Here is a 13639-nt window from a genome sequence, read left to right on the forward strand (position 1 = left end):
TGATGTAGTTTTGCTTTAAACAATTTCAATATTTGTTCATCACAATCTGTTCATAAAGACCTGCTCAACATAAAATGCATATCATAAAACATAAAAAGATGTATAGGATTCTGTATACTTCGATACAGAATAATTGTATTGATTCTGTACTATTAACTTTGATTAAAACATTTGACTAGTCATTAATTTACAATTGGCTCATTAATCCCTCTCTCCCCTGTAACTATTCCCCAGGTCGTTGCTGTAAATAAGAACGTGTTCTCAGTCAACTTACCTGGTAAAATAACGGATAAATAAAATCAATTCGATTAAATTAATGCAGTTTAAGAATGCAGTAGTAGCAATCTATGTTATAAAAAAAGAAAAACATGTACATTGATTTGAAAATGTGAATAGAATCTCACTATATACTATAACAGATAATACTTTGGGATCATATGTCATAATCTAATTAAATTAATCGAAATGTGGTGTTGTCTAAGCATTTATTCAGGATTTAAGTTAAATATCCCTGATCTTTGTCTTGAATAATATTTTCAGCAAATGGAATCATTACCGTTATGCATTATACAGAAGAGCATTTTAAAGAAAACAGACATGTGAAATATTTAGCCTAAAGTAGGCTTATATTGAATATCAACTTTCTAAAATTAAATTAGGCTAATAAAAGACAATGTTTTATCAGTGATAATAAATCTTATTAGCCTATATAAAACAAATATACAGCTCACAATTAAATAATATTAGCCAATGATACACAAAAATATATTTTTCTAATTAAAATGGCCTATAATGTCACAAATATAAAATATAAAAGGCCTATTCATTTGGTATTAAATACTAAAGTATCTCAAATAACTGGCACAAATAATAGGTTTACAATCGATGTTTCTGTAATTCGATGGCTGGTGTTGTTTGTATTAAAGTTAAGTCAATTTGTATTAAACAACACTGAAATTGTATATTAAATAATCTTCCTTTTTTTAATCATGAAAATAATCTGTCATTATTAAAAACTAATTTGATTTGACAAGAAAATTAGATACTCGAAATGCATGTCAAACAACCATACCTTGAGATGTATAGGTCTATAATAAAATGTGTGGGATGCTCATTTTATAGGCATACAAAAAGAGAACGTATGGGTTGATAAAATATTTTCTATTGGCTCATGGTCTCCCATAGAAACGGTGATGTAGTTATGAAGGGGCTGGGTTTGACACCAGCTGAGGCGGATCTCCAACATGATTACAGCACACACAGGGCTGGAACATAATTGATGACCTAATTGCAAAACAGGGGAACGACCGCGGAGACGCGCTCCACTGAAAAAGTTGACTTGTTCTCCCACCAGATTCCCCAACCAAACGCAACTGATGTGAGCAGAGGTGCATACGAGCACTTCTTTCCCACTGTCGCACCTTCACACTGCACTTATCCACCTTAAGTTTATTTTTTATGAATGATTATCTCTCGCAATACATATTTGGATACCTCGACTACACCACGAACTCACCTCGGCACATCTTTCTTGAAGTCTAAACGCCACCAAGACTTCTTCAACCACAAGCGCACTTGGAAAATACTCTGAACTTCACATTTCTTCTCTAACTGACGCTGAAGTAAACCTCAACATGTCTATCACAAGTCTGAAGTCTGATTCCGAGACGAATAACGTTTCCATAGAAGAGGAGGTAAGAATATGGGAATTAATTTTTTTGTCAAAAGTTGTGTATCATAATGTCTTTGGTTGAAACGGGTTGTGAGTGTGGCTACGAAGTCTAGCCTGGAAGAGATGTAGAGTAGCCTGCAAATAGTTTTCCTCCCCAAAATTGTAGGCTAATTAATGATCAACTGATTCAAAGCCCATTGTATGAGAAGAAGGATGTGAAGTTCCCTTTTAGGTATGGTTTTCTGAACAAAAAGTCGTTCGATTCCATTGGAAGCTCTGAAAAGGGTGTGCCTCCGTTTTTTAAATGGACGTTTACATTTTGTGATTGTAAGTCACACAGGATTATATATAGACTTTTTTTGCGAGACTTGCTGTCTTTAAATTCGGCCTACAGTAGATTATTGTTATGGCCATGTGAAATATTGGTTTAGACTATAGCCTAATTGCGATGACATCTGTGCTGAATTTCAAGATTTTATTTGTTCTTAAACTCCCAAATCTATAAAATTGCAATTATTACCATTGTAGATCTATAGGTTATACTTAATTTTAAGCATTTTAACATTCGTTTTTCAATTCCACAATAGGCCTACATTTCAGGTTTCTGTCCTGTCTCTGTATGGACAGACTCACCTAATTTCATATACTGCGGATGAACTTCAGCTCACACGATCGGCACCTAACAGAACCTGGGACTCTTTATGCCATAATACACATTTCCGATCCTTATCTGATCTGTGGTCAGTAAAGAAATGTTAAATGTATTTCCAATCTTGCAGTGTACTTTTTTTTTACTGTCCTCTCCACTGCACATTAGGCCTAAATTTCATTTACATGTATTTTTATTTATCTTTTATTTAACTAAGCAAGTCAGATTAAGAACATTCTTATTTTACAATGACTACCTACCCCGGCCAAACCTTCCCCTAATAACCCGGAAGACGCTGGGCCAATTGTGAGCTGCCCTATGGGACTCCCAATCACGGCCGGTTGTGATACAGCCCGGGATCGAACAAGGGTCTGTAGTGATGCCTCTAGCACCGAGATGCAGTGCCTAAGACCACTACGCCACTCGAGTCTTTATCCCAATCACTTATTTAATTTTGATCCAGATTTCCGCCATATACCTTTAGGTATGGTTTTATTGCCTTTGCCTTGTATTATTTAGGCCTACACACACTTGATGCATTTTTTAACCTTCAACAAACATTCAATTGTCCAAGAAACCATATTGTTCTGAGGTTAAACCAATTAAAATCATTACATGAAATCTGTTTACAGAGAAGCTTATCTTCTATTCCCTAGTCAGATGTTCTAATTAGTCCAATGAATTTGTCTAGATGGGATGTGGCTTACAGTACAGTACGTGCCTTAAACTTGCATGGGAGTTTTGTCATCGGAGCACCTGAAAAAAGTTAAATCCGGGCTGTGGTTCGCAGGCGTGGGTCAAAGGAAGGAAATGGTGTCACACTGTGCACTGTTGTCCGCCACTGTTCCTCTGGCAGTCCATTGTGCTGCACGGGCCTCCCCACAGAGTGGGACCCAATGGCCCTTCTGTAGGCCTGTTTATTTCCTCAGCCACTGCAGGGTCCAATGGACAACATTACAGGCCCATGTTTGTTTTGAATTCGCATGTGGAAATCCAACCCATTTTCTCTCACTAAATAATGGCTGCATTTACACAGGCAGCCCAATTCTGATTATTTTTTTAAGTATTGTTCTTTTGACCAATCAGACAACCTCTGAAAAATATCTGATGTAAAAACATAATTTAGTGGAAAAAATGTTAGTTTTGGGCAGCCTGTGTAAACGCAGCATGAGTCATGAGGGGCTGCACATCACTCCTTTGTACTTAGATGGTCTCAAATTTGACATTCCTCCAGTCCTCACAATTTAGGTGGTGTTTGTCACATAGTACATTTGTTTTTTTTTATACTGCATGTTCAAGGATTTGGGCTGACATCTGGGGTGGGTGGGGGGGGGGGCTTGCAGAGGGAGCATTCCTACAGTAGCCTAGTCATTGAGGCGTTGTGGTATGGTACCAGGTAGAGTAGTGTTGCAAATAGATTTTTGTCCCACCACACCAAACGTGATCACTATGCACAGGTTGAAATATCAAAACAAACTCTGAACCAATTATATTAATTTGGGGACAGGTCAAGAAGCATTAAACATTTATGGCAATTTAGCTAGCTAGCTTGCTGTTGCTAGCTAATTTGTCCTGGGATATAAACATGGAGTTATTTTACCTGAAATGCACAAGGTCCTCTACTCTGACAATCCACACATAAAATGGTCAACCGATTAGTTTCTAGTCATCTCTCCTACTTCCAGGCTTATTTTTCTTTGGACTTTATATGGTGATTGGCAGCCAACTTTCATAGGGTGCATTACCACAACTGACCTCAGTTCATATTTCAATCACCCATGTGGGTATATGCTTCTAAAAACCAAAGACGAGATGGGAGAGGCAGGACTTGCAGCGCGTTCTGCGCAGTGGGTGCAATGATTGAATGTGTGTGAATTTATTTTGCAATGCTCGGGCACGTGACCTGTGTGGTCAGCATGTAAGCCAGTGGTATTGATCTTTATTTAGTCAACTAGGAATAGGTTAGTCTGTTAGTGGATGAATGTAGGAACTGCCATTTGTCCAGCACAGAGACATTTAGAATTAGTGTTATTTCAAACTGCATCAGAGGTGGACAATCCTCCCCTGACGTCGACTGTGTGTGCAGGTTTTTGTTTTGGCCAAACAGTAACACCTGATTCCGCAAATTCTTCAAATCAAGATGGCGCTCCATTTTCAGGGGGAAGGTTGTGTGCACGATATCCCATAATATGTAAACAAGTAGAACCTGGCCATTGAATATGTCCTTCAGACACGATTCATATATGTATGTATTGTGCCATTTAGCAGACGCTTTTATCCAAAGTGACTGTCATGCGTGCCTGGTTTTATGTATGGGTGACCCGTTTCAAGCGCCATGCTCTACCAACTGAACTGTACAGGACCACGTTTCCATACAGTCTTCTCATTGTCATGCTTGATTCTATTAATGTATAAATATAGGTTTCCTATCAAATAAATGGCATTTGAATCCTATGCTCTGGCCAATTTTTCAAGCTATCTAGCTGTATTTCACCTATTGGATAGCATTAAATGCACAGACATAGAATGCTGATGAGTCCATTCTATTCATTCCGTTTCTATGCATTTAACCCTGTCCGATAGGCGAAATCCGGATTGATAACTTTTGAAAAAACGGGGCCCTAGAGATACTCACTTTTTTATTTTTTTCCAGGTACGAACACTTTTTGTTAGTGGCCTGCCGGTGGATATCAAACCTCGTGAACTGTACCTGCTGTTCAGACCATTTAAGGTAAGCATGAGATTAGTTTCCGAGGCGATGGAAGAATTTGGCCTCCATATTTAACTCGTTGTCCACTACAACGGAGACGGCACAGTCCACTCCTGTCATTGGCTCTTCTGTTCTGTTTTAATTCTCTGCATTTTTATATTAAAACATTTCATAATGAGAATAAACAAAATGCATATCAGTACTATTATCTTTGTAACAGAACGTTTTAACGGACAGCTTCTTCGTCGGGTGCCAATGTAGCTACCTTAGTTTGACGTTTTTACAAAAGCAACTGCCCATATGGTTAATTATATATTGTGACTATCATCTTACAATACCACGGAGGACTCCAGAAATATTGAAAGTAGTAACGCTACATCACTGTTCATCTACACCACATTGTATATTAATCAAGATGTACAGTTTCATTAACCCCCCTGCCTGACCAAAATGGAAGTGGTATCCCTCACACATGGATGGTCTTGTGGAATGTGTAAATGAATAGCACTGCTATTGGCCAACTATCCCGGTGACCCAACTCCCCTCCAGGTCAGGAAGATTAGGATTCTTCCATTTCCTTTCATGTGTGATTCAGGTCAAGCTTTCAAAGCAGTTCTATGAAATCACTGAAACCAGTCCATTCTCCGTCTGTTTTCATAGATTAGATTCCATTGGATATATCGTTTGTCATAGACTGGCTGTAGTCTGACTGGCTGTAGTCTATACTATCTGCTGTTGTCTCATTCTGTATATTGGATCTGAAGCTTTATTTTGGCAATGGACCTCCCAACCCTTCCAGCTTGCTTTTTCTACAAGCAAAGATATGGTAGACAGGTTTTTTGTCCTGGAAAAAACACAGGCCCACATGCTTTTTAGTGATTTGTATGAAGCAAAGTAGATGGGATTCAGCTGCCTCTGTTATTAGTTGTGTGCATTTAGTGTTCCATTTCTGTGAAGGTGGCTTGCATTTCCTGACTGGACTGAAACTCTCTGAACCTCACATCGTCCTAAGTTGTTTAATTTCCCCATGTCTGTATATCAGGATGAGAAGACTTCTCATCCATCAATACCACAGTCAGGCTAAAATCCCCTACATCCCCCAGGAATCTGACTCGTACTGACATCCAAACCAAAGATTTCTTGGCCCATTTAAAACAACTAAGAATGATTCACATTAGTAATTCACTGGTTGTTGAACAGCCTATGAATTTGGTTGAAAGTTGTCAAACGGATTAGTTCAGGAGAAGGCTGGAGCATCAGTTAACATTAAATACAGTTAGACCTACGGAGTAAAATATAATGGTTTCCTTTAAAATGAGACATACCTAATTACAGGTCTGTGGATTTCTCCATTTTCTTTTCTCAAAATATCTGAGTGGAGTGCATGTCTGGCTTCCTGCATGTGACTTCATCGTTGCTAATTGGATGTCTTTTCTTACAGGGTTACGAGGGTTCACTGATTAAGTTGACGTCAAAACAGGTGAGACGCTTTCAGTTATTACTATAGGGGACTCATGGCCCCCAAATGAGGGCTATATGAGGAGTACATCTTGGATGGAGAGTGGCATTGTTCAGTTTTCCTACCACCATTTGGGTAATCAAAAAGTGGTACATTGCTAATTAACGTAGGATTGCTAACATTGGTCTAGTTAATAATTTTTCAATAGGAAACAACCTTCCCATGCAGTTGCCATGCTTTCATCTTATAATATTAAACCTATATGTGGTTTAGCTTCTGTTGTGAATTGTTTTCAAACTTAGTGAAAAAGTTATTGTGATCATCTAAGCTCGCCTTGTCTAATGCATTTATGATTCAGTCCCATTGTATTCTGACCATTTACCTGAAGTGTACTTGGGCAGTGTTCCAGTGCTAACCTGTTGAGGTGGACATTAGGGGCCCTTTGTCTCAGTGTTCTCTCCTCTCTTCCAGCCAGTTGGGTTTGTCACCTTTGACAATCGGACTGGAGCCGAAGCTGCCAAAAACGCATTAAACGTAAGCATCGGACCAGGCGGACAGTAGCCGTGAATAGTTGCAATGTCTTCATCCTCCCTGGACACAAGGATTTTGGCCAAAAATGTGTTGCTTTGTTTCTTTGTGGTATATAGCTACATTGCTTTATGTAAAGCCTGCATTGTGCTTTATAACTTGGTATAAGCCTTTTTAGAAGTCTTCTATCATTAGAAGATTAGACCTAAAGGTGGCATACACAATCATGATGTAATCGAGTCATACAGAACAGAACTGTCATAATGCAGGCTTTAAGTTAAGAGTTAGGCTACATTTTTGACTCAGTCTCTCCTGTCCTGTTTCTAACCTATGAGGTATGGTTGGGGGTTCACTGCTGGGCTAACGGAGTTCCTCTGATCACTCAAACAAAGCATTTTGTCTCTTACAATTCAAGGGCAGGGCCATTTTTGGAAACAGAGACCAGAATCCTGTAGACTTACGGTAGTTAACTTTGGTATAATTGAACACATCTTTCGTAATACGTTATAGCTCTCCTAATTTGCATATCACTGCTTAGCCATATAAATATATCATAGAGCTACATTGGTAGTGTTTTGAACACCTTCTGTAATATAACTTCTTATTCTGTCACTACGTAGCCACATTGGCCATATCTAACACAGCTCTCATAGCCTTCCTTAGAGGAACATCACAGCCTGTAGCCACGTAAGCAGTCTCGCACTCACACACACCAACATACTCACCTGCATGTGGGCACAATGCTTAAGGCACAGAAACACAACCAGGGTCAACCACATCCAAGGCCAAGTCTTTCACAGCTTCCTCTCCTCGTTTCCTTCTCTCCATGAAAGGGCTCAATATGGTGGAAGTAATGTGCTGAGTACCTATCCAAACCATGCGTCCTTAAGCAGTCATGGAGAGGAGACTACTAGTGCCCTGTGAGACTACTTTAAAAAAGTATGCATCCTTCCACCTTTTCCTCTTTGTCGTCACTGATCTGATGTGGTTGGATTGGTCAAGACAAAAGGGAAACTTAACTTTTCTTATCCAGCCACGTATAAGATCAGTGGTTACCTTGATGAAGGTGGGGGGGAAAAATATGCATTGGACAAGTATTGGAGCGGGGCCAATGGAGAGGGGGCCATGTAAGGCTGTTGACACACTTGCCCTAGGCCTAGACTCACCTAAGCCACCTCCTTTACAATACTGTGTCCCCGTCCCGTCTCTCCTCTCAGGGCATCCGTTTTGACCCCGAGTGCCCCCAGACCCTGCGGTTAGAGTTTGCTAAAGCCAACACGAAGATGGCAAAGAGTAAGCTGATGGGCACACCGAACCCCACTAATATCCACCCTGCTCTAGGAGCTCACTTCATTGCACGGGACCCATGTAAGTTGTTACGGCTTCACAACACCACTCTAGCCTCTACCCACACTCTCACCACTGTCTGTTATTCCCCCCTTCTCTCTTGCTTGGCGCATTGCAGTAAACCCCACAATTGGGTGGAATAATCTAACTGAAGACTAACTCATCCGCCACATGCATGAGTCATCGGACTGTAGAGTTTAATTTTTTTTAAATTAAATCCAGAATTTCTACAGTATCGGTGCTAGTCTGACTCGGCCTAGACTGCAGGTGCCCCGTCTCTTGCCCATGCACCTGCTTGTTGCCCCTGGGTGGGATGGGTGGCATTGGATGGCCCTGGCGTTAATGACCTTAGTGATGTTTAAATGGTACTGGGATGACTTCTACCGGGTTTAGTTATATTGTTTCCACTTAAAGGTTTACAATGTTATGACTGTAATTGCTGAACTTCGCTGACTGTAAGTCAGCCCAACGTAAATACTTCATACTTTTTATCAGGAATATTCATGCAAAGAGGAAAGCAAGACAATGACATTCCTACTTTAACTTTACAGTTCACATGTACTGTATAGAGGATTCCATAGGGTTTTGAGTGCAATGTTATAGTTGGCGTCTATTTCTGCTTATTCAGCCTCTAAGTACTACTGATAATGGCAATGGGGGCATTTGCACAGATAATTGTTATACCCAAAACTGTTTCCCCGGCCCTTTTACCTCCTGCATGTTTCCAGATGACCTGACGGGGGCAGCATTGATTCCAGCGTCCCCGGACACGTGGACCCCGTACCCCCTTTACACCACAGAGCTGACCCCCGGGCTCCCTCACGGCGCCTTTGCCTATCCAGCAGCTGCTGCTGCTGCTGCAGCCCTCCACGCCCAGGTACAGGACCAACCAGTCTCTCTTCCCTTTTGCCCTTCCATCTCTCCACTCACTGCAGTTCAGTAAGAATGGAAGCCAATAGGCCCGCTCTTGACATCCTCTGAGAGACTCATTAGCCCAGTGCCAATTCAATGCCTTGCCGCTATCCTTAAAGGTCGACTCAGCAATACAACGCCATCAAACACGTTGGCATTGACGTCTGCAAGCGGGAAGTCACCCCAACAGAATTGTTAGCTCTTTTGCACACTTCCTTGAGGCATGTCCACTGGGATGAGCTGTTAGTTGCAGTCTTGGCAGATCTGTATTTTGTTTTCTATGAACAGGAAATTGCCCCGCTGTGTATGATATCATATAGTCTACCTTTAACGCTCTGTTACGTGTCAAAGCGACTTATACCACAGAGGAAGTTATTTCTGACTCGCTGAACTAGTAGCATCCCCTTCGGTGTTCTCTACGCTAGTAGCATCCCCTTCGGTGTTCTCTACGCTAGTAGCATGTCCTCACAGCCCCTCATTGATTCTCACCAGGGAAGAGCCCCACTGCTTCCTAGGTGTCTGGGTCTGAAAGCGGCAAGTGTGACTGGAGGCTTTAATGCATCCCCACCTTCAGAGTTCACTTCCTCCCTGCTAAGTCTGTATCCAGCCTCACACAGTAGGGCCATTAGGGAGAGGAGACCATGGAGATCATATTAAATTACCTTTTCTAAATCTATGGAGGAGACAGTGGTGGAAATGGACTTGACTCAGAGGACAACCCAAGTAGGGAGGTCCAAGGACAGACTGGACGTATTGCCGGCCACACAGTTTACACCTGGAATCCAGGGGACACAATCTGTAGGAAAACATTGAAACGTTGCAGCTAGAAATATAATGAACAGATGTAATTTGGCTACATGTCAGAGCCATGTTCTTTATATATTTCTATCCGAACCTTCAACAATGTTGTCCCCTGTTGAACGTGGCCCTGTTCTAAGGGGCTTCCCCCTAATTCCACCACTGCTTCTCCCTTCAAGTGAGTCTTGTGAGGAAACTAGCCCATGATAAAGAAGCCAGCTATAGAACCCTTCAACCAGCCTTTCCATCGGTGTGCTGTAGGAATGCTCTCAGGAATGCTCTCACTGCAAACTGAGGCAGAAAACACTGAAGTCCTGCCATTGCTAGCTAATTGCTGTCTAAGTGCTGGTGTTATGGTACAATGGGCTACACTGCTGTAGTCAGGCCCGGCAAGAATAATGGAAACTTTCTGCCACGGGTCATTTGAAGTTCAATGCCAAGCTCACTTGTAATGTATGAACATGGTGGGGTGTTACCCTGTGAAATGGGCAGTGATTGTTTTCTTTTTCATTGGATAAAGCAACCTCAGAAATGTGTGGTATTTACTGGGAGAAAACGGTTGGTCATGACAACCTTCTTTGGAGGTGCCAACTTACTGTCCACGTCCTTGCTTGGAACAGAAGCTTTTCTGTTTGAAATGGAAAGGAGCGTTCCTAATTGCCATCTGATGAAAGATCCCTCAAATGCTCTGAATTTGCTCCCGCCAACACTCCTGTCGAATGAATGAGGAAATACACTGAACTTGGTATAGTTGCCAAACCAATGAATTGTAAGTCTCCCAAACCAAAGCTTACCTTACATTTACCGGTAGTTCACCCTGTCGTGGTCAAATTTCAGGTGTCTTGTTTGAAATCCTAAGGCAACAACTCATACACACTATGAACCGTTGTTCCTGTCAATTTGTACTGTCATGTGGTACCTGTTTGACCTCCATTTAGTCCAACCAAACTAGTTGGACCAGAGGTATGGAAAGGTAGTTGTCAATCAGTTGCTTTTAAGATGGAAATGTTTAACACATGGAATAGCTTGCTTGTCTCATTTCCATGAATGTCGTGTTATGATACTGTTCATTGTCATAGGGCAGCTGTGACCCACATTCCTATGGTCTTTGAATGACCAGTGCTTAAAGGGACAGTTCATCCAAATCTCTTATGCTTTTAGAGCTTTTCAATATGTGACAAGACTTCAGTCCACAATTTGGATGAAGTTCATTTCTTTCCCTTTGTCTAAAGTCTTGTTTCCTACAGTCCTCCTGTTGGGAAATCTCACAGGTTGCGATCAATTGTTATTTTGTCTGACTGTTTTTTTTGATCTCCCTAGATGCGCTGGTACCCTACTCCATCTGAAACTAACCAGCCAGGATGGAAGTCCCGGCAGTTCTGTTAGATATTTAGTGAGTATCTTTATACAAGTGCTTTCATCAAGGTTTTTCAGAACATACAATATGGATTACATTAAAATGATTGAAAATGAATTGTTGTCCAATTTCCCCCTTCAGATGTATTTTGGGAACCAGACCTTCTCCGTCCAGTTGAAGGGAGGTTTTACTGAGCTCGTCATTAATTTAATCAGGTTTATTTAATGGACGAATGTGCATTACAGACCTATTCATGTTCTCTGGAGGGGTCTGAACTGACAACCTTGCCAGCGACAGATTGAGCTGATTCCTTTTGGCAACTATTCCGGTACCATCTTAGCACTTCCAAACCTCACGTGAGCCAAGTAAACGCCATAGGTCATTATTTGCTGAAGAGAATAACATTCTGAAGAAGTTATACATTATAAAGTGACTCCTTGGGTTATGGCCTAGAGAGCTAAGAGCTCAGTCATTGCATGTTGAAGTATTTTTGGCATGAATTAGAAAGCAGAGTTTTGTGTCCTTGTTTTTCTTAGTGCTTGTGTTGCCTCTTTACCTGGACCTAAAGTCTAGACAATGAATCCCCTTTGCTTCCTGTGTATTCCTGGTCTTACCTGTGAAAGATGGACTGTTGTGTAGATGGCTCTTCTTGCATGGACCTTGTAGAATGCACCCCTAGGTTCTGACAATCCCAGTCTCTCCCAAAAGATCAATGTCTATAAAGAGTATATTTGAGAAAATGCAAAGTACAAGTATTTTTGTACTTTTGTTTAATGTATATTTATGCATTTTGTGCTACTAAATAATGAACGTGTATGTTTGTTTAGGAGTATTTTGTGTTTTGGTGTTATTTTGATCTATAATCCTGTAAGTACTTACAAAGTGCAAATGTATTTGTTTGATGGTCTACTGAAATATTCAAGAATTCTAACAGTGGCCCATGTGCCATTTGGACTGCTAAGAAATTGCTTGCTGTAATGTTGATTATTCAGAATGTGAAACTGGACTACAAACATGAACATGGGTTGCTTTTGGAAGCCATTTTTAATGGCCTAGCAGGATTAGGTGGATGGAGAAATATACGTTTGCAGTTTAAAAAAAGTTTCTCTGGATCTGCTGAACATGAGAGATGTACAACTGTTCCCATTTTATGAATTAAACAAAGTGAATGCATTTGTTTTCTGATTTAATTAACCAGATCTAAACTATGCACGTCCTTTGTATTATGTGCAAGCTATGATTTTGCTGACTTGACTCCACTTTACAGTACATCAGAGCTTAATTTCAGATGTTTCCAGGTCAATTCATTTTAAATGTACTATTATATTAGTCTCTTTGTATTACCAGTAGAGCTGACCTTCACCACCCACTCTGCCCTCTGAAGATGCTACGTGTTTCTGTCCAACCAAGCATGATGGCAATCTCAAGGGATTGTTAAGTGGCCATTTCCAATAGAACCAGCTGCTTATTTACATTGGGTGACGCACTGCTGGGGTTCTGTCCATTTTCATGGTCTGTTTTGTGGCCAGAATAAGCATTTATGGTATTCAATACAATTTTGGCTTATGACTAATACTTTCTGGACCCCAGGAAGGGTAGTTATATCATTTGAACGATCAAATAATTTAACGTTAAAGCTAAGATGCTGACTTGTCAACACAAACTAATCCACATGGGGTAGAAATGAGTACCAAACTGCCTTTCCTGGCCTGTTCAGTCAATACAAATATTAGTTGTAGGCACTCTTGCTCTAATGACAGTGGTCTCATAATGGGTGAAACAATGATTTCAGCAGCATGCTGTACGCAACCTTGGATGTGGTTTGTGATCAAACAGAATTAAACATTAAACTTGAGTTCATAAAAAGCTAAGAATCAGTAGCTTGCCCCACATTACAGCAGCTTGACCTTCAGGAAAACAGGACATAACAAGACCTGTGCTTTTATGAAGAGTTGATTTGACAGGATATCGATGATGCCTGCTGTGACATCATGCATGCTGTGGATTAAGGACAGATGGGTGATTCGCCGGCCATCTTCTGCACCAACCAAATCTGGAAATAAAATGTAGAACAGGTCGTAGACATCCTACAATAAGGTCTTTCCAAGTCATTATTGAAATCAGTGAGCAATGAACAGAATTATGGTTGGTCATTCAAAATCTAGGGTTTGTGAATGACTCAATGAAATGGTCTTAAGTAGATTTGT

At 40.7% G+C, this 13639-nt stretch overlaps 1 protein-coding gene across 2 annotated transcripts; it reads left to right on the forward strand.

Moving 5' to 3' along the window:
• Positions 1-1268: 1268 nt before the first annotated feature.
• LOC106562790 (RNA-binding protein, mRNA-processing factor 2a) lies at positions 1269-12605 on the forward strand. 2 transcript variants are annotated; one of them, XM_014127805.3, is made up of 8 exons: positions 1269-1694; positions 4975-5052; positions 6473-6511; positions 6962-7024; positions 8236-8386; positions 9094-9242; positions 11396-11468; positions 11574-12605. In XM_014127805.3, exons 1-7 carry the CDS (start codon positions 1635-1637, stop codon positions 11459-11461), a joined length of 606 nt encoding a protein of 201 aa, XP_013983280.1. In that variant the 5' UTR covers positions 1269-1634; the 3' UTR covers positions 11462-11468; positions 11574-12605. The 2 variants fall into 2 exon arrangements, with proteins under 2 accessions (XP_013983280.1, XP_082814040.1); XM_082957914.1 differs by lacking the exon at positions 1269-1694 and adding an exon at positions 7434-7480 and having other exon boundaries at positions 5014-5052.
• The last annotated feature ends 1034 nt before the right edge of the window (positions 12606-13639 follow it).

The sequence above is a fragment of the Salmo salar genome, chromosome 11, assembly GCF_965601325.2.
Source record: "Salmo salar chromosome 11, fSalSal1, whole genome shotgun sequence".
Taxonomy (NCBI): Eukaryota; Metazoa; Chordata; class Actinopteri; order Salmoniformes; family Salmonidae; genus Salmo; species Salmo salar.